The sequence below is a fragment of the Pseudophryne corroboree genome, chromosome 4, assembly GCF_028390025.1.
Source record: "Pseudophryne corroboree isolate aPseCor3 chromosome 4, aPseCor3.hap2, whole genome shotgun sequence".
NCBI classification, from domain to species: Eukaryota; Metazoa; Chordata; class Amphibia; order Anura; family Myobatrachidae; genus Pseudophryne; species Pseudophryne corroboree.
Genome location: NC_086447.1, coordinates 2,765,450 through 2,785,642, shown reverse-complemented (window position 1 = coordinate 2,785,642; position 20,193 = coordinate 2,765,450). Strand labels below are relative to the sequence as shown.

The 20,193-nt window shown below is 47.9% G+C and overlaps 1 protein-coding gene across 1 annotated transcript in view; it reads left to right on the top strand.

The window, feature by feature from the left end:
* The window catches only part of FNDC4 (fibronectin type III domain containing 4), a 149,862-nt gene that overhangs the window by 105,841 nt on the left and 23,828 nt on the right, over positions 1-20,193 (top strand). The window contains exon 5 of the mRNA XM_063914915.1: positions 443-532. Within this exon, the coding sequence (XP_063770985.1) occupies positions 443-532 (90 nt within the window). The remainder of the gene's footprint in view (positions 1-442; positions 533-20,193) is intronic.

The window sequence follows — 20,193 nt, the reverse complement described above, 5'->3', positions numbered from 1 at the left end:
ACGCTGTATTCCCTATCCCAGTGTTCACACTTTCACCAATCCCAGTGCTCACACTGCTTCCTGTCACCCATGCTGCTTCTCTTATCCCAGTGCTCCCACTGCTTCCCATCACCCGCTGCTTCCCCTATCCCAGTGCTCACACTGCATCCTGTCACACACGCTTCCTGTATCCCAGTGCTCACACTGCTTCCTGTCACACATGCTTCCCCTAATCCAATGCTCACATTGCATTTCCAAGCCCAGTGCCCATGCTGTCTCCTACCCTGCTGCACACCCCATTTAAGCTTCTGGTGCTTGTCCATACATTGCTGGTCACTTACCATTTGCTGTGTACAGTTTGGCATATTTCGACCCATAGAATACTTCTCATATATGTCTATAACACTGCTAATAATTCTATCAGACCAGAGTACGTGTAAGATTAATGTCTGCTCTCCTGCAGGGGACATCACCGTGCAAGGAGTGGACAAGGAACGGCAGCTAGAGACCGGAGAGATCATCATTATTGTAGCTGTTCTGCTGATGTGGGCAGGTGCGTGAGGTTTACTGTAAGCTGTATGTGCTACCATCTTCCAGAGATATATATCATATTATATATATATACACGCATACCCACATGAGGGTGGTTCAGTAAGTAAGGTGAGAAGACCTCTCATTGTGTAACTGTATTAGCCGTGTACATATACGTGTAGTGAATAGTTTGGCCTTGGTACAGATTAGTTTTCCTCATAGTCTCCATACATATCTGAGCATTTGTTCCCATGCTACACCAAGGCCTCTATCCTGGCATAGAGGAAATCTGTGTCAGGCTCCTGAACTTCCCCTTCCACCCAGGTGCTTCTCCATAGGTCCAAACAGATGGAAACCCTCAGTGCCAGGTCAGGGCTGTAGGGAGGATGGTCCAGTACCTGCCAGTGGTAGCGCTGTAACAACTCCCAAGCGTGGTTGGCTGAGTGCGGCCTGGCGTTATCATGCAGCAATACGACGTCTGTTCGCAGCAACACAGGACGTTTTTCATGAATTGCCCTCTGCAGCTGGCTGAATTTGTCACGATAGAGGTCAGCCCTCACACCATCTCCCTTGGTGAGGATATCAAATCCCAAAACACGGTCGCCATGATTTCTTTGCTTACGGAGTTGGTTTTAATCTCTTTGGAGGTGGGGGACAATGCGTGTTTCCGTGTCATGGATGCCTGCTTCTTCTCCGGTGTCACATGATGCTCCCGCGTTTCACCGCCTGTAACCATACGCTGCAGGAACTGCCCTACCTCCTCATGGGCATGAGAGACAGTCCCATCCTATTGGCTGTGTGAGCTGTGAGTGTCTGTGGCATTTCTTCCTGTACCCCAGTTGCTCATGAATGATGTTGTGCAGCAACCACTGAGATGTTCCGTTGGTCAGCAATATCACTAACTCCAATGCATCTGTCCTCCTGATTCAGACCTTCAATGCGGCACAAAGTGCCATCTGTGCTGGACGTGCTTGGCCGGCCGGGTCGCTGCTCTTCGTGAACGTCTGTCCTGCTTTTATCAAAGGGCATGCACCAAGTCCAAACCTGTTTCCATGACACAACTGATGTTGGGACAGTATGGCTGATATGAGGTGCAGTGTAATGGCTGTGAGGGGAGCAATGGTCTACCAGCTCTGGCCTGCTGGGGAATTAGAATGAGATAGAGAACATTACCTTACTTACTGCACCGTCCCCATGTGTATATATATATATATATATATAACAATCCCTCTTCTACGTTTAGATTATATTAAATATATTTACTGTTTATAAATTGTAATTGGAGCCGCACCTCTCTGATATAACCTACCAGCATAGGTTTCACCAAATACACTGTCCTAACTATTTTATTTTAGAGGGCGCTCTGACAGACGCAGAGCAATGTCCATCCAAACTGAAAAACCCTGTGGTGATGTCTTTTCATTACTTAGTGTTTTCTGTGAGCCTCTTACAGCCACTCCAATGCTCTAGCCCCAGAAGTACAGCCTGGCCTGCACAGACCTAACACGATCTCAGTTCTTACAGCCCTACCACCTGGCCACTCGCTGGCATCAGGAGTCCTGGTAACAATGTATGTGCCGGCTAATACAGAAACTACTTCCTGGAGTCGCTGAGGTGGAGCCCATACCTGCTCCCAGAAAAACCCGAATTCCAGACTACACCCAGGTTGTAAGCCTGAAACAATGGGTTCTCCCAGGATGCGGGACACCAGGACACTGTCAGGTTCGGGTGTTTTTGTGAATCCGTTAACCCGGGACCAACCACAGGTGTAGGTGCTGGGCTATGAAGAAAGCAGGGAGGACGAAGAAAGTTCCGATTCATATATTTATTCAAAATAACAATTCAGTAAAGAGTTAACTGACAAGTTGTTAATCATCATATTATACTGAAGTATTGCAGGAATAAGGGCCCTCATTCCGAGTTGTTCGCTCGCACGGCGAATGTAGCAGAGTTACACACGCTAAGCCGCCGCCTACTGGGAGTGAATCTTAGCTTCTTAAAATTGCGACCGACGTACGCGCAATATTGCGATTACAAACGAGTTAGCAGTTTCTGAGTAGCTTCAGACTTACTCTGCCTGTGCGATCAGTTCAGTGCTTTTCGTTCCTGGCTGACGTCATAAACACACCCAGCGTTCGCCCAGGCACTCCCACCGTTTCTCCGGCCACTCCTGCGTTTTTTCCGGAAACGGTAGCGTTTCCAGCCACACGCCCCTAAAACGCCGTGCATCCGCCCAGTAACACCCATTTCCTGTCAATCACAATGCGAACGTCGGGGCGATGAAAATGCCGTGAGTAAACTTACTTTCTACATAGTAAATTTACTTGGCGCAGTCGCAGTGCGAACATTGCGCATGCGCACTAAGAGAATTCTCACTGCGATGCGATGAAAATCTCCGAGCGAACAACTCGGAATGAGGGCCAATATGCAAGAGAAAACTCAAAAATACATAAAAGAAATGTTCATGGAAACATATGCAAAACAAGCTGATGAATAAATGTTGGATTGTCCAAATATAAACGAGCTTTGATGCTGAACTGCAGAATATGATTAACTGGATAATGCAGACATGAAGAGATAACTGTAAGGATTTGCAATGGAGTTTTGAGAGTTAACTGAGAGACTGTGAAGAATTATCCTTGTTATGACAACATAGCAAATATAAACAAGCTTTGATGCTGAACTGCAGAATGTTATTAACTGGATAATGCAGACATGAAGAGATAACTGTAAGGATTTGCAATGGAGTTTTGAGAGTTAACTGAGAGACTGAAGAATTATCCTTGTTATGACAACATAGCAAATATAAACAAGCTGTGATGCTGAACTGCAGATTGTGTTTAACTGGTTAATGCAGACATGGAGAGTTAACTGTAAGAATTGGCAATGGAGCTTTGAGAGTTAACTGAGAGACTGTGATGAATTATCCTTGTAATGACAACATAGCAAATAAAAGTACTGAATTGGGTTACTTGCGGGTTCCGGAGATCACTGTGAAACTGTAGTAGAAGACAAGGTGATGAATGGGTTAAATGCAGAGTTGAACAAACGAACAGCTGAGAGAAACAGAATCCTCCAGACTTTGAATGATAGGCAGACTGACAAGGTAACCTCATGCAGGACACTGGGAATCCAACTATTTCCAATAGGAGTGCAATTAACTGACAGCACAGCAGAGAGCCGGTGGATCTTTCAGCAGTGAAGGCTGCAGACGGACCTCTGGGAACGGAGGCGATATCTGGACCACGGGAATCACACAGGAATGCACGGAGAGAGCTCAGAGCTAGAGCACAGCTTTGATACAACAAAGCACTGGCCCAGAGTGACATAATCCCAGCCTACTTAAAGGCAGCACAAGCACGGGATTGGCTTACACCTGCCCACAGGTGTTTTCACAAGTGCTCTGTATTAGCTATTTGGTCTCCAACATGGCCACCTCCTATACAGCAGACACACCGCAGTGCCTTAGGCCATTTGGTCCCCGCACTCACAGTTCCCAGACTCTGCATTACCTGTGCCATTGATCACGCCGTGTCCCCACACGGGCGCACAGCACCGCGAGCAACCGCACTGGCAACGGATGAACCCCAGAACCCGCAAAGGTGAGAGACCGGTTCGTGACAGTACCCCCTCTTCTACGGGTGGTCTCCGAACACCTTTGAACCTTGTCAGGATTTTTGGAGAAGTATTTCTGTACCAGTCTTGGAGCATGAACATCTTCAGAGAAAACCCAGGATCTCTCCTCCGGACCGTAACCCTTCCAATCGACCAGAAACTGTAAACGTCCATATCGGGAACGTGAGTCCACAATCTCTTTAACTTAAAATTCCTCATTCTGCAAAGAGTGAACTTTAGGAGATTTGGACTGGGTAGTACGGAACTTATTGAGAATCAAAGGCTTCAGTAAAGATGTATGAAAGGCGTTAGGAATTCTCAAAGACGGTGGCAGCTTGACTTTGTATGACACAGGGTTGAGTACCTTTACAATGGGAAATGGACCAATAAACCTGGGAGCAAATTTCTTAGAAGGAACTTTGAACTTGAGATTGCGCGTAGAAATCCAAACTTGGTCTCCCACTTTGTAATTCGGTACAGCTTTACGTTTTCGATCTGCAAAAGATTTATAACGAGCGGAAGTTTTGACCAAGGACTTACGTACACAACTCCAGATGCTAGATAGACGTTGAAGCTCTTGATCTGCTGCTGGAACCTCTAGGGCTGGCAATGGATGAAACTCTGGTGGAGAACTTCTTGGACTCTTATGTTGGGCACATTTAGGACATGCTGCTATAAACTCTTGGACATCGGCTTTGAGACGTGGCCACCAATAAGACTGTTGAATAAATTTGAGAGTCTTTAGAACCCCAGGATGACCCATGAAGGAAGAGGAGTGAGCCCAGGTAAGCAGCCGTTTTCGAAGACTTGTGGCGACAAAGGTCTTGCCAGGCGGAGGAACTGGAGAGGTTCGAGTCATTAAGAAGGACGTAGGATTCACAATGGCTTGATTCGTGGTAGCATCATTTAATTCAGAAGAAGCAAAGGACCGGGAAAGGGCATCTGCCTTTTTGTTCTGAGACCCTGGACGATAGGTGAGTTTGAAATCAAATCGTGAGAAGAAAAGCGCCCATCGAGCTTGTCGTGGATTCGAACACTGAGCTGACTGCAGATACAGAAGATTCTTATGATCAGTATAAACTGTAATGCGATGTTGAGCTCCTTCTAGAAGGTATCTCCACTCCTCAAATGCCAACTTGATGGCAAGTAATTCTTGCTCCCCGATTGCATAATTACGTTCTGCCGGGAGGAACTTACGGGAGAAATATCCGCAGGGATGGACCTTTTTATCTTCAAAGACTTGTGACAACACAGCTCCTACTGCTTCTGTAGATGCATGCACCTCTAGTAGAAAGGGACGATTCAAATCAGGCTGTCGAAGAATGGGGGCTGACACAAAGGCTTGCTTTAAATCAGAGAAGGCTTTGATTGCTTCAGAAGACCAGTTCGTAGGATTTGCTCCCTTGCGAGTTAGGGCTGTGATAGGAGCAGCTAACGTAGAATAATTCTTAATGAATCTCCTATAGAAATTAGCAAAGTCAAGAAATCGCTGAATCCCCTTGAGAGTTGTAGGAGTGGACCAATCCCGGATAGCTCGCGTCTCTGGGATGGATAGCGGATGAATTTGTCCCCTAGGAGGGGTCTTGCCCGGAACCAGGACGATTGGGCAGTCCCATTCACGATGAGGAGGTAGAGAGTCTGCTGCTTGCTTACTGGAAACATCCGCAAGGGATTGATACACCGGAGGTAGATCGGAAAGGCTAATTGACCGAAGAGGTACAATTGCAGCTACACAGTCCTTGGTACAAGATTTACCCCATGAAAGGACTTCCATGGTTTGCCAATTAAGTTGAGGATTATGTTTCTGCAGCCAAGGTAAACCAAGTATCACATCTTGAGAGGCTTTGGGAATCACGTAGAAGGAGAGGTATTCGGAATGGAGCTCACCAACTTTCATCTTGAGACATACGGTTCGATGAGTAATTATACCATCTGGAATTCGACTTCCATCCACTGCTGTAACAGCAACTGCTGCTTCCAGGGGCATGGTTTGAACTTTAGACCGTATGACAAAGGCTGAGGAGATGAAGTTCTTGGCTGCCCCGGAATCTAGGAGGGCTGAAACTTTCACTGTAGAACTTGGAACTTCTAATTGAATAGACAAGGGGGTATATTTACTAAGCTCCCGATTTTGACCGAGATGCCGTTTTTTCATCAAAGTGTCATCTCGGTAATTTACTAAGCACTAATCACGGCAGTGATGAGGGCATTCGTAATTTTTTGCAAGGTCAGGTAAAAAATTACGAATGAATACACCATCGGTCAAAACGCGGCTGTTTAAGTATGAATCTCGGTCATTTACTAAGAAGTGCAAAGCAAAAAAACACAAAACACTGCCGTGAAAAATTACAACTCGTAAAAAAGTCCTAAAAAAAAACAGACCTGCTTTTTTTATCCGTGATTTGAGATGCATGCAGGGATCCATGAGATCCGTGCATGTATATCAGTGGGAAGGGGTGGGAAAGTGCTTATTTTTTCAAAAAAAATTGCGTGGGGTCCCCCCTCCTAAGCATAACCAGCCTCGGGCTCTTTGAGCCGATCCTGGTTGCAGAAATATGGGGGGAAAAATGACAGGGGTTCCCCCATATTTAAGCAACCAGCATCGGGCTCTGCGCCTGGTCCTGGTCCCAAAAATACGGGGGACAAAAAGAGTAGGGGTCCCCCGTATTTTTAAAACCAGCACCGGGCTCCACTAGCTGGACAGATAATGCCACAGCCGGGGGTCACTTTGATATAGTGCCCTGCGGCCGTGGCATCAAAAATCCAACTAGTCACCCCTGGCCGGGGTACCCTGGGGGAGTGGGGACCCCTTCAATCAAGGGGTCCCCCCCCCAGCCACCCAAGGGCCAGGGGTGAAGCCCGAGGCTGTCCCCCCCCATCCAATGGGCTGCGGATGGGGAGGCTGATAGCCTTTGTTGTAAAAGAAAAGATATTGTTTTTAGTAGCAGTACTACAAGGCCCAGCAAGCCTCCCCCGCATGCTGGTACTTGGAGAACCACAAGTACCAGCATGCGACGGAAAAACGGGCCCGCTGGTATCTGTAGTACTACTACTAAAAAAATACCCAAAAAAAGACAAGACACACACACCGTGAAAGTATAATTTTATTACATACATACACACATACATACATACTTACCTTAAGTTCCCACGCAGGTCGGTCCTCTTCTCCAGTAGAATCCAAGGGGTACCTGTTGAAGAAATTATACTCACGAGATCCAGGGGTCCAGGCTCCTCGGGAAATCCAGGGGTAATCCACGTACTTGACAAAAAAAACAAAACGGTGTCCCGACCACGAACTGAAAGGGGACCCATGTTTGCACATGGGTCACCTTTCCACGAATGCCAGAAAGCCACTCTGACTTCTGTCTAAGTGGGTTTCTTCAGCCAATCAGGGAGTGCCACGTTGTAGCACTTTCCTGATCAGCTGTGTGGTCCTGTCCTCACTGACAGGCAGCACACGGCAGTGTTACAATGTAGCGCCTATGCGCTACATTGTAACCAATGATGGGAACTTTCTGCTCAGCGGTGACGTCACTTTAGGTCAACCGCAGGGCAGAAAGTTCCCATCATTGGTTACAATGTAGCGCATAGGCGCTACATTGTAACACTGCCGTGTGCTGCCTGTCAGTGAGGACAGGAGCTCACAGCCGATCAGGAGAGTGCTACAACGTGGCACTCCCTGATTGGCTGAAGAAACCCACTTAGACATCAGTCAGAGTGGGTTTCTGGCATTCGTGGAAAGGAGTCCCATGTGCAAACATGGGGCCCCTTTCAGTTCGTGGCTCGGCTTTCCGTTTTCTTATTTTATGCAAGTACGTGGATTACCCCTGGATTTCCCGAGGAGCCTGGACCCCTGGATCTCGTGAGTATAATTTCTTCAACAGGTACCCCTTGGATTCTACTGGAGAAGAGGACCGACCTGCGTGGGAACTTAAGGTAAGTATGTATGTATGTGTGTATGTATGTAATAAAATTATACTTTCACGGTGTGTGTGTCTTGTGTTTTTTTGGGTATTTTTTTAGTAGTAGTACTACAGGTACCAGCGGGCCTGTTTTTCCGTCGCATGCTGGTACTTGTGGTTCTCCAAGTACCAGCATGCGGGGGAGGCTTGCTGGGACTTGTAGTACTGCTACTAAAAACAATATCTTTTCTTTTACAACAAAGGCTATCAGCCTCCCCATCCGCAGCCCATTGGATGGGGGGGGACAGCCTCGGGCTTCACCCCTGGCCCTTGGGTGGCTGGGGGGGACCCCTTGATTGAAGGGGTCCCCACTCCCCCAGAGTACCCCGGCCAGGGGTGACTAGTTGGATTTTTGATGCCACGGCCGCAGGGCACTATATAAAAGTGACCCCCGGCTGTGGCATTATCTGTCCAGCTAGTGGAGCCCGGTGCTGGTTTTAAAAATACGGGGGACCCCTACTCTTTTTGTCCCCCGTATTTTTGGGACCAGGACCAGGCGCAGAGCCCGATGCTGGTTGCTTAAATATGGGGGAACCCCTGTCATTTTTTCCCCCATATTTCTGCAACCAGGATCGGCTCAAAGAGCCCGAGGCTGGTTATGCTTAGGAGGGGGGACCCCACGCATTTTTTTTTATTATTTTACAGTGTTTAATTAAAAAAAAAAAAAAAAACCCAGCACGGATCACACAGATCCGGCCGAGATTGATTGTAAAAAAAGTCGGCAGTGTTTTGCTAATCACTGCCGTAAAAATAGGTAAAAAACCACGAATGACATCGACATCGGAAGAAAAGAAAAACCCGAATACGACAGCTTAGTAAATCCATCGTAATCAATTCAAAAAGTTGCAGTTTTACACTGTCGATGTCAGTCGTGATTGAACTTGAACATGATTCTGAAAATTACGAATCTTAGTAAATAAACCCCACGGTTGGCTCTTTCCCAGAACGTGATTCTAAAGTAACTCCTAGCTTAACCTCTCTTGAATAAGCTAGGAGGCGAGAGTTTCCCGGTCGGAGTTTGCAGAATTTAACTAAATGTTCGGAGGACCCACAGTACATGCAGAGGTTACCCTGTCGACGACGAAGTCGTTCCTCCTCTGTGAGGCGAGAGTGCCCAATCTGCATAGGTTCTTCAGTCATTACTGGAGACTGTGATGAAGAATCTTGTCGAGGTCTAGGATGATCACGTGGACTGGATCGCTCTGCCCTGGATTTCTCTAAACATCGCTCCCTGTAACGTAGATCAAGTTTGTTACAGAGAGAAATCAATTCATCCAGTTTAATTGGCACATCTCGGATAGTTAAATCATCCTTGATTCTTTCTGAAAGTCCATTCCAAAACGCGGCGATCAGGGCCTCCTCATTCCAGTTTAACTCTGAAGACAACGTGCGAAACTGAATAATATATTGACTGACAGGACGTAAACCTTGACGTAGACGGAGAATCTCCAAGGATGCTGAGGTGGTCCTGCCTGGTTCGTCAAAGATTCTCCGGAAGGAAGATACGAACTCTTTGTAATTAGAGAGGATAGGATCACCTCTCTCCCATAATGGTGATGCCCACTCCAGAGCCTGACCGGAGAGGAGGGCAATAATATATGCAACCTTAGAACGAGCTGATGGGAAACTGGCAGACATCAGTTCAAACTGGATCTCGCATTGATTCAGGAATCCTCTGCAAAGTTTTGGAGTTCCGTCAAACTTACTCAGAGAGGGTAACTGCAAGCGGGACGTAGGCAGCGTCACAGGAGAAGCTGTAGTGGTAACTGGGACATCTGGGGTTGGAATCTGGACTTGGAACGTTTTAATAGCCGTATGAAGAGTCTCTAAACGGTCTGCCATAGTTTGCATAAACTGCACTATTTGTGTCTGTATAGACTCCTGGTTTTCCAGACGGGAAAGGATATCTGACGTAGCACCGCCTCCTGCGAATTGGTCACTTGACGGATCCATGTGGCCAGTGCTTACTGTCAGGTCCGGGTGTTTTTGTGAATCCGTTAACCCGGGACCAACCACAGGTGTAGGTGCTGGGCTATGAAGAAAGCAGGGAGGACGAAGAAAGTTCCGATTCATATATTTATTCAAAATAACAATTCAGTAAAGAGTTAACTGACAAGTTGTTAATCATCATATTATACTGAAGTATTGCAGGAATAATATGCAAGAGAAAACTCAAAAATACATAAAAGAAATGTTCATGGAAACATATGCAAAACAAGCTGATGAATAAATGTTGGATTGTCCAAATATAAACGAGCTTTGATGCTGAACTGCAGAATATGATTAACTGGATAATGCAGACATGAAGAGATAACTGTAAGGATTTGCAATGGAGTTTTGAGAGTTAACTGAGAGACTGTGAAGAATTATCCTTGTTATGACAACATAGCAAATATAAACAAGCTTTGATGCTGAACTGCAGAATGTTATTAACTGGATAATGCAGACATGAAGAGATAACTGTAAGGATTTGCAATGGAGTTTTGAGAGTTAACTGAGAGACTGAAGAATTATCCTTGTTATGACAACATAGCAAATATAAACAAGCTTTGATGCTGAACTGCAGATTGTGTTTAACTGGTTAATGCAGACATGGAGAGTTAACTGTAAGAATTGGCAATGGAGCTTTGAGAGTTAACTGAGAGACTGTGATGAATTATCCTTGTAATGACAACATAGCAAATAAAAGTACTGAATTGGGTTACTTGCGGGTTCCGGAGATCACTGTGAAACTGTAGTAGAAGACAAGGTGATGAATGGGTTAAATGCAGAGTTGAACAAACGAACAGCTGAGAGAAACAGAATCCTCCAGACTTTGAATGATAGGCAGACTGACAAGGTAACCTCATGCAGGACACTGGGAATCCAACTATTTCCAATAGGAGTGCAATTAACTGACAGCACAGCAGAGAGCCGGTGGATCTTTCAGCAGTGAAGGCTGCAGACGGACCTCTGGGAACGGAGGCGATATCTGGACCACGGGAATCACACAGGAATGCACGGAGAGAGCTCAGAGCTAGAGCACAGCTTTGATACAACAAAGCACTGGCCCAGAGTGACATAATCCCAGCCTACTTAAAGGCAGCACAAGCACGGGATTGGCTTACACCTGCCCACAGGTGTTTTCACAAGTGCTCTGTATTAGCTATTTGGTCTCCAACATGGCCACCTCCTATACAGCAGACACACCGCAGTGCCTTAGGCCATTTGGTCCCCGCACTCACAGTTCCCAGACTCTGCATTACCTGTGCCAGTGATCACGCCGTGTCCCCACACGGGCGCACAGCACCGCGAGCAACCGCACTGGCAACGGATGAACCCCAGAACCCGCAAAGGTGAGAGACCGGTTCGTGACAGACACTTTTTAACTCCCTGAGCTGTGGCATCCGAGTCTCTCAGCCACAATATATATTATGAACACACTAAATAATGTAAACACATCACTACAGGGTTTTTCAATGTACATGGACATTCCATTATGTTTAACAGAGTGCCCTCTTGAATAAAATAGTTTGGAGATATTGTGAGGATACAGAGTTCCAGATAACCTCTTAGCCTAGGTCAGTGATCTTCTCCAGCAATACAGGGTCCCAGGCAATCCACTATAAAGCATTCCACAGCAGATCCCTGGCAGACCATCACCTCTCAGCCTAGGTCAGTGATCTTCTCCAGCAATACAGGGTCCCAGGCAATCCATTATAAAGCATTCCACAGCAGATCCCTGGCAGACCATCACCTCTCAGCCTAGGTCAGTGATCGTCTCTAGCAATACAGGGTCCCAGATTGTCCACAATAAAGGGTCCCAAAGCAAATCCCTGGCAGACCATCACCTCTTAACCTAGGTCAGTGATCCTCTCCAGCAATTCAGGGTCCCAGATTGTCCACAATAAAGGGATCCACAGCAGATCCCTGGCAGACCATCACCTCTTAGCCTAGGTCAGTGATCTTCTCCAGCAATTCAGGGTCCCAGATAATCCACTATAAAGGGTTCCACAGCAGATCCCTGGCAGATCATCACCTCAGGGACTGTAACTCAACTCTCCAGCCGCCTCACCATAGTCTACCTTTATCCCACTCCTTATCGCCCATGCAAACGTCCTGCTCAGGGGAGTTACCAGAGGATCAGATAGGTGGGGTCCAGTCCCCACTAACTGCCCCACGTGTCATCTCTCTGGTGTAACCCTGCTGGAACCGACTCCTGCATGTCTGGCATAGCGCACGGTTAGACAATAGAGAGTACACAGAAGGGACAATGGCACCCTAATTCACTGAACCTCTGAGTGCCCCCTGTTACACAATAGCCTGGGGTACCCGACCTGAAAGTCTACTCTACTGTGATTATTAATGTACACTATGGTTTCTCATACGTCCTAAAGGATGCTGGAGTCACATCAAGAACCATGGGGTATAGACGGGATCCACAGGAGACATGGGCACCTCAAGACTTTCAAAGGGGTGTGAACTGGCTCCTCCCTCTATGCCCTTCCTCCAGACTCCAGTTTAGAATCTGTGCCCAGGCAGACTGGATGCACACTGAGGAGCTCTACAGAGTTTCTCTGAAAAGACTTTATGTTAGGTTTTTATGTTCAGGGAGAACTGCTGGCAACAATCTCCCTGCATCGTGGGACTTAGGGGAGAGAAGCAGACCTACTTCTGTGAGTTTAAAGGCTCTGCTTCTTTGGCTACAGGACACCATTAGCTCCTGAGGGTCTGAACACTAGGTACGCCTAGGGGCTCATTCCCAGAGCCGGACGTCACCCCCCTTGCAGAGTCAGAAGTCAGAAGACAGGTGAGTAGAAGAAGACAGAAGACTTCAGTGATGGCTTTGAGGTACCGCACAGCGGCCGCGCTGCACGCCCTGCTCCCACACACAACAGCTCTACAGGGTGCAGGGCGCGCGGGGGGGGGGGCGCCCTGGGCAGCATATAAACCTCAAACATCTAACTGGCAAGAGCGGACTAAGTGCCAGGGCACTGTCCGGACCCCCGCAAGTATAAAAAAGTTTTAAAAAAGAGCGGGTCTGAAGCGCGCCAGTATGGGGGGCGGGGCTTAGCCCACACAGTCCATAGCCCGGTGCCATTTTCTCTTCACAAGGCTGCAGAGACGCTAGTCCTTCCTCACACTGCTGTACCAGTAACAGGGTGAAAAACGGGGAAGGGGGGGGGGCACAGTGATTTTGGTGCATTATATTAACTTATGAAAGCGCTGCAGGTCTGGGACATTTTCTGTAGTGTTTTAAGACCGGGATTAGGCGCTGGGGTGTGAGCTGGCAATATCTCCCTCTGTGTCTCTCTGACAGGCTTTACTGTGGGTCTGTCCCCTATAGACCCAGTGTATCTGCGTGTGGTGGGTGCACGTGTGTCGGCATGTATGAGGCGGAGTGCTCCTCCCAGGAGGAGACTGTGTTGGGGACACAAGGCTGTGGGAGTGACCCTGTCTGCACCGCCGACACCGGATTGGGTGAATGTTTTGCGTGCTTTGAATGCAAATGTGGCTCTGATTAATAAAAGATTGGATAAATCTGAGTCTCAGAACCAGGCTTGGAAAAGAAATCCGTAGAGGATGTGTTGTTTCAAGTCCAGACCCCTTTGGGGTCACAAAAACATTCATTTGCCCAGCTGGCAGACACGGATACCGACACGGACACTGACTCAAGTGTCGACTATAGTGATGCCAGATTAGATCCAAAACTGGCTAAGAGCATTCAGTACATGATTGTGGCGATAAAAGACGTGTTACATATCACTGAGGACCCTGCTGTTCCGGATACTAGGGCCTGTATGTATAAAGGAAAGAAACCTGAGGTAACGTTTCCTCCCTCTCATGAACTGAACGCACTTTGTGAAAAGGTTTGGGAAACTCCTGACATAAAACTTCAGATTCCCAAAAGGATTGTAGTGGCGTTTCCGTTTCCCGCTGGGGATAGAGAAAAATGGGAGTCACCCCCCATTGTGGACAAAGCTCTATCACGGCTGTCCAAAAAGGTGGCTCTTCCGTCCCCTGACACGGCAGCCCTAAAGGATCCTGTGGATCGTAGGCAGGAAAATACATTGAAATCCATTTATATCACCACGGGTACGCTACTGAGACCAGCCATTGCATCTGCGTGGGTGAGTAGTGCTATCTAAAAAATGGGCAGATAACCTGTCGTCTGAATTGGATACCCTAGATAGGAATAGCATTCTTCTGACACTAGGTCATATCAGGGACGCTGCAGTCTACCTAAAGGAAGCTGCGAGAGATATTGGCCTCTTGGGATCACGGGCCAATGCCATGGCAGTCTCGGGTAGGAGGGCATTGTGGATTCATCAATGGAATGCTGATGCTGACTCTAAGAAAGCTATGCAGTCCCTACCGTATAAAGGTGGCGTGTTGTCTGGTGACGGCCTCGCTGAGTTTGTATCTACGGCTACCGCGGGTAAGTCAGAATTTTAACCTTATGTGCCTGCACCACAAAAGAAAGCACACCACTATCAGATGCAGTCCTTTCGGCCCAATAAATACAGAAAAGTCCGAGGGTCTTCCTTCCTTGCTACTAGAGGAAAGGGAAAGGGTAAGCGATCACCATCCGTGGCCGGTTCCCAGGAGCAGAAGTCCTCCCCGGCTTCTGCCAAGTCCACCGCATGACGCTGGAGCTCCCCTGCAGGAGTCTGCACCGGTGGGGGCACGTCTCAGGCTCTTCAGTCAGTTCTGGGCTCGTTCGGGCCTGGACCCATGGGTTTTAGAAATAGTGTCCCAAGGGTACAAACTGCAGTTTTAAGACGTCCCCACTCACCGATTTTTCACATCAGCCTTACCAGCTTCTCTTCCAGACAGGGAAATTGTATGCGCCGCAATACAAAAATTGTGTCACAATCAAGTCATTGTCAGGGTTCCCCCATCGCAACAGGGAGAAGGCTTTTATTCGAGCCTGTTCGTGGTCCCGAAGCCAGACGGCCCAGTCAGACCAATCCTGACCCTTAAATCCCGCAATTTCTACCTGAGAAAATTCAAATTCAAGATGGAATCTCTCCGGGCAGTGATCTCTAGTCTGGAGGAGAGGGATTTTATGGTGTCGGGGGACATAAAGGATGCCTACTTACATGTCCCCATATATCCTCCACATCAGGCTTACCTGAGGTTTGCAGTTCAGGATTGTCATTACCAATTTCAGACGTTGCCTTTTGGTCTGTCCACGGCTCCGAGGGTTTTCACCAAAGTAATGGCAGAAATGATGGTTCTCCTGCGCAAACAAGGAGTCACAATTATCCCGTACTTGGACGATCTCCTGATAAAGGCGAGATCCAGGGACCAATTACTGCAGAACATTATGCTCTCCCTGACAATTCTGCAGCAACATGGTTGGCTCCTAAACTTGCCAAAATCGCAGTTGGTTCCGACGAGACGGCTGTCGTTCCTGGGAATGATTCTGGATACAGAATTACAGAGAGGTTTTTTTCCAGAGGAAAAGGCTCTGGAAATTCAAAACCTGGTCAAACAAATTATGAAACCAGCAAGAGTATCGATCCATCAATGCTCTCGGTTGCTGGGGAAGACGGTGGCGGCCTATGAGGCCATTCAGTTTGGCAGATTCCATGCCAGAGTGTTTCAGTGGGACCTATTGGACAAGTGGTCCGGGTCCCATCTGCACATGCACCGAAGGATAACCCTGTCCTCCAAGACCAGAATCTCATTCCTGTGGTGGCTGCACAGCTCTCACCTCCTAGAGGGACGCAGGTTCGGGGTCCAGGACTGGATCGTAGTGACCATGGATGCGAGTCTCCGAGGTTGGGGAGCAGTCACGCAGGGGGAAAGCTTCCAGGGAAAATGATCAAGCCAGGAAATGTGTCTACACATAAACGTTCTGGAGTTAAGGGCCATTCACAACGGCCTTCTGCAAGCGGAACATCTTCTTCGCAATCGGCCCGTCTTGATTCAGTCGGACAACATAACAGCAGTAGCGTACATAAACCGCCAGGGCGGGACAAAGAGCAGAGCGGCAATGGCAGAGGCCACAAAGGTGCTCCTTTGGGCGGAAAGGCATGCAAGCGCTCTATCAGCGATCTTCATTTCAGGAGTAGACAACTGGGAAGCAGACTTCCTCAGCAGACACGATCTCCATCCAGGAGAGTGGGGTCTTCATCAAGAGGTCTTTGCAGAAGTGACAAGTCTTTGGGGAATTCCTCAAATAGACATGATGGCGTCTCGCCTCAACAAGAAACTTCAGAGATATTGTTCCAGGTCGAGAGACCCTCAAGCAATAGCAGTGGACGCCCTAGTGACACCGTGGGTGTTTCGGTCGGTGTACATGTTTCCTCCGCTTCCACTCATTCCAAAAGTGATAAAGATCATAAGAAGAACAAAGGTTCAAGCGATCCTCATTGTTCCAGATTGGCCAAGGAGGGCTTGGTATCCAGATCTTCAGAAATTACTCATAGGAGATCCCTGGCCTCTTCCTCTGAGGGAGGATCTGTTACAGCAGGGGCTGTGCATGTTCCAAGACTTACCTCGACTTCGTTTGACGGCTTGGAGGTTGAATGCCGGATCCTAGCCCGAAAGGGTATTCCCAAGGAAGTCATCCCTACTCTTATTCAGGCCAGGAGAGGAGTAACATCTAAACATTGCCACCGTATTTGGAGAAAATACGTGTCTTGGTGTGAATCCAAGAAAGCTCCTACGGAAGAATTTCAGCTAGGACGTTTTCTCCATTTTCTACAAGCCAGTGTGGATGCGGGCCTAAAGTTGGGCTCAATTAAAGTTAAAATTTCGGCTTTATCGGTTTTCTTCCAAAAACAATTGGCCTCACTTCAAGAAGTTCAGACCTTCGTGAAAGGCGTATTGCACATCCAACCTCCTTTTGTGCCCCCTGTGGCACCATGGGATCTTAACGTGGTGTTGCAGTTCCTTCAGTCTCATTGGTTTGAACCTTTACAGAAGGTAGAGTTGAAATTCCTCACTTGGAAAGTGGTCATGCTGTTGGCCTTGGCATCCGCAAGGCGGGTGTATGAATTGGCGGCCTTGTCTCACAAGAGCCCTTATTTGATCTTCCATGAAGATAGAGCAGAATTGAGGACTCGTCAGCAGTTTCTGCCGAAAGTGGTTTCATCGTTCCACTTGAACCAACCTATTGTGGTGCCAGTGGCTACTGACGCCTTGCTGGAATCGAAGCTTCTCGATGTAGTAAGAGCTTTGAAAATTTAAGTCGCCAGAACGGCTCAGTTTAGGAAAACAGAGGCTCTGTTTGTCTTGTATGCTCACAATAAAATTGGGGCTCCTGCTTCCAAGCAGACTATTGCGCGCTGGATCTGTCATACGATTCAGCAGGCTCATTCTACGGCTGGATTGCCGTTACCGAAATCGGTGAAGGCCCATTCTACCAGGAAGGTGGGCTCATCCTGGGCGGCTGCCCGGGGGGTCTTGGCATTACAACTTTGCCGAGCAGCTACTTGGTCAGGTTCAAACACCTTTGCGAAGTTCTACAAGTTTGATACCCTGGCTAATGAGCACCTCATGTTTGGTCAATCGGTGCTGCAGAGTCATCCGCACTCTCCCGCCCGTTCTAGAGCTTTGATATAAACCCCATGGTTCTTGATGTGACCCCAGCATCCTCTAGGACGTATGAGAAAATGGGATTTTAATACCTACCGGTAAATCCTTTTCTCTTAGTCCATAGAGGATGCTGGGCGCCCGTCCCAGTGCGTACTGTATCTGCAGTTATTAGTTGTGATTACACACAGGTTGTGTTATGTTTTAGTCAGCCTGTTGCTGATGTTGTTCATGCCGTTGTCTTGCGTTGTATTAAATGCCATGTTGTACGGCATGCTTGAGGTGTGAGCTGGTATGTATCGCACCTTAGTTTAACAATAAATCCTTTTCCTCGAAATGTCCGTCTCCCTGGGCACAGTTCCTATAACTGGAGTCTGGAGGAGGAGCATAGAGGGAGGAGCCAGTTCACACCCCTTTGAAAGTCTTGAGGTGCCCATGTCTCCTGTGGATCCCATCTATACCCCATGGTTATTGATGTGACCCCAGCATCCTCTACGGACTAAGAGAAAAGGATTTACCGGTAGGTATTAAAATCCTATTTCTGCTGCGGGGTACACTGGGCTCCACAAGGATAGACATTGGGGTGTAAAGTAGGATCTTGATCCGAGGCACCAACAGGCTCAAAGCTTTGACTGTTCCCAGAATGCACAGCGCCGCCTCCTCTATAACCCCGCCTCCCTGCACAGGATCTCAGTTTTGTAGTTGGTGCTGCAGTAAGCAGGCACATAACAGAGGGGCTGCTCCAGGCAGCCCTAAGAAAAGCTTTTTATGAGAAAAAAAGTGAAGACTTCAAGGGCAGCAGCGGTGGTAAATGTCTTGTGACATTCTCTGCTGCAGCTCCAGCTCTCCCCAGCGGCGCTGTACACTCCCGAGCCCTGGTTGCCGGGTACCTACAGTGGAGGCTCCGGTTTTCTTCACGTCAGGCACACACGACGGGGGCTCTCCGGGATCGCGTGGCCGCGCTTCGGGAGGTGGTGAGTGGGTCCCGCTTGCGGGACCCGATCTTTATCGCAATCCGGCGCGGTCAGTGGGGAAGCGGGCCGCGCGCGCTGGCGGTGGACACTGTGGCGGTACAGGCGATCCCACTAGATCACCAGGGCATGGGTGCAGGTCAGGTTTTCTCTCTAAACCATTTTCAGTAGCCCACAGTACCCGGTGGTTTTGCCAGCAGGGGGATAAGGCTTAGACCTGAAGCCCCTCCCCTAGCCCCAGGGCGCCATTTCCCGCAAATGTTCCCGCCCTGGAGCTGCATCTCTGTCTCTCCCTCACTCCCTGTCAGTGTCTGGGCACCATTATCCCTCAGCTCACTGTTCCTGGGACTGCTTGGGCAAATCCTCCTATGTAAAGCCGCCTGGTTGTCAGTGCTGTGACTTTACATGACACTTAAGTATTCTACCTGCCTTTTTAGTCAGTGTTAGTAAGAGAGTGCACTTAGTCAGGGTTTATAGTACAATTACCCTGTGATATACATCCAGTTCTTACTGTGTAGTGTTATATCTATTGTTATATAGCTGTGTAAGCTAGTCCAGTGCAGTATTATTGTCAGTAATAACCTCTGCATTCAGAGCCGTAACTAGACTTTTTAGTGCCCTGTGCCAGAGAGAGAATTGGTGCCCCCCCACCCCCCATTTTTCCAATAGGGACATAAGGTGCATGCCTCGTGGGTAAGGAGCATGACAAGATTGATCCCTGATAAAGCCTATGCTGTGGTACTCCTTCCCACGTTTTTATTAGTGTAATAGTGTAATATAATACACACACGTTTATAGACCACTGCAAGAAAATGGATTTGGACACAAATCCTCTTTATACCACATTCATGCACTTTACTTGAGAGCTCGTTGTTATTCAGCTACAATACCCTTTATTACATTACATATTTCAATATACTGCCCCACCCAGGATTCAAACTTATAACCTGTTAAATTCTAATCAAACACCCTACTCAGAAGAAATCTTTAGTGGAGTTCATGAATGTTGTATAAGTATTAGCGACAGAAATGGTGGGGGTAGGAGACAGAGACGGTCAGGAGATGCTGGGCTTCAAAAAGGGGGGAAGCAGCAAGTGAAAGTCATTAAAACAGGTAATTGAGAAGTGCTGCCAACAGCGCCCCCTACCCTGCAGCGCTATGTGCGGTGCCCCTTCCGCACACACCTAGTTACGGCCCTGTCTGCATTGTACAAACTGTGACTTTCTGTGTGTGCATTGATAGCTGAGTGGTGTCCATTTCGTGTCTTTCACTCAACTTGCTATCCCTATATACCATAACCTGAGGGGGCTTGGTGCGTCAGGTGTTATCCAATATAGGATTTTCACAAAGATATACTGTATTACGTATTTTTCTCTGTGATTTAGTCACCATATCTCTCCTTTATCTCTGCTGGTGCTGACTACACTGCGCAGGGGGTTGGGTAAGAGGTATTGTGCTGCTGCCAATTGTACTGTGTTACCTGATACTGCAAGTTATATCATGTCTGCTTCTGAAGGTAACGGTTCTGGGGCTGAACACACTGCCGGTGTTGCTGAAGCCACAGATACCTATGAGGAGACTATAGCAGCTGTGGGCTCTGGTTCTGG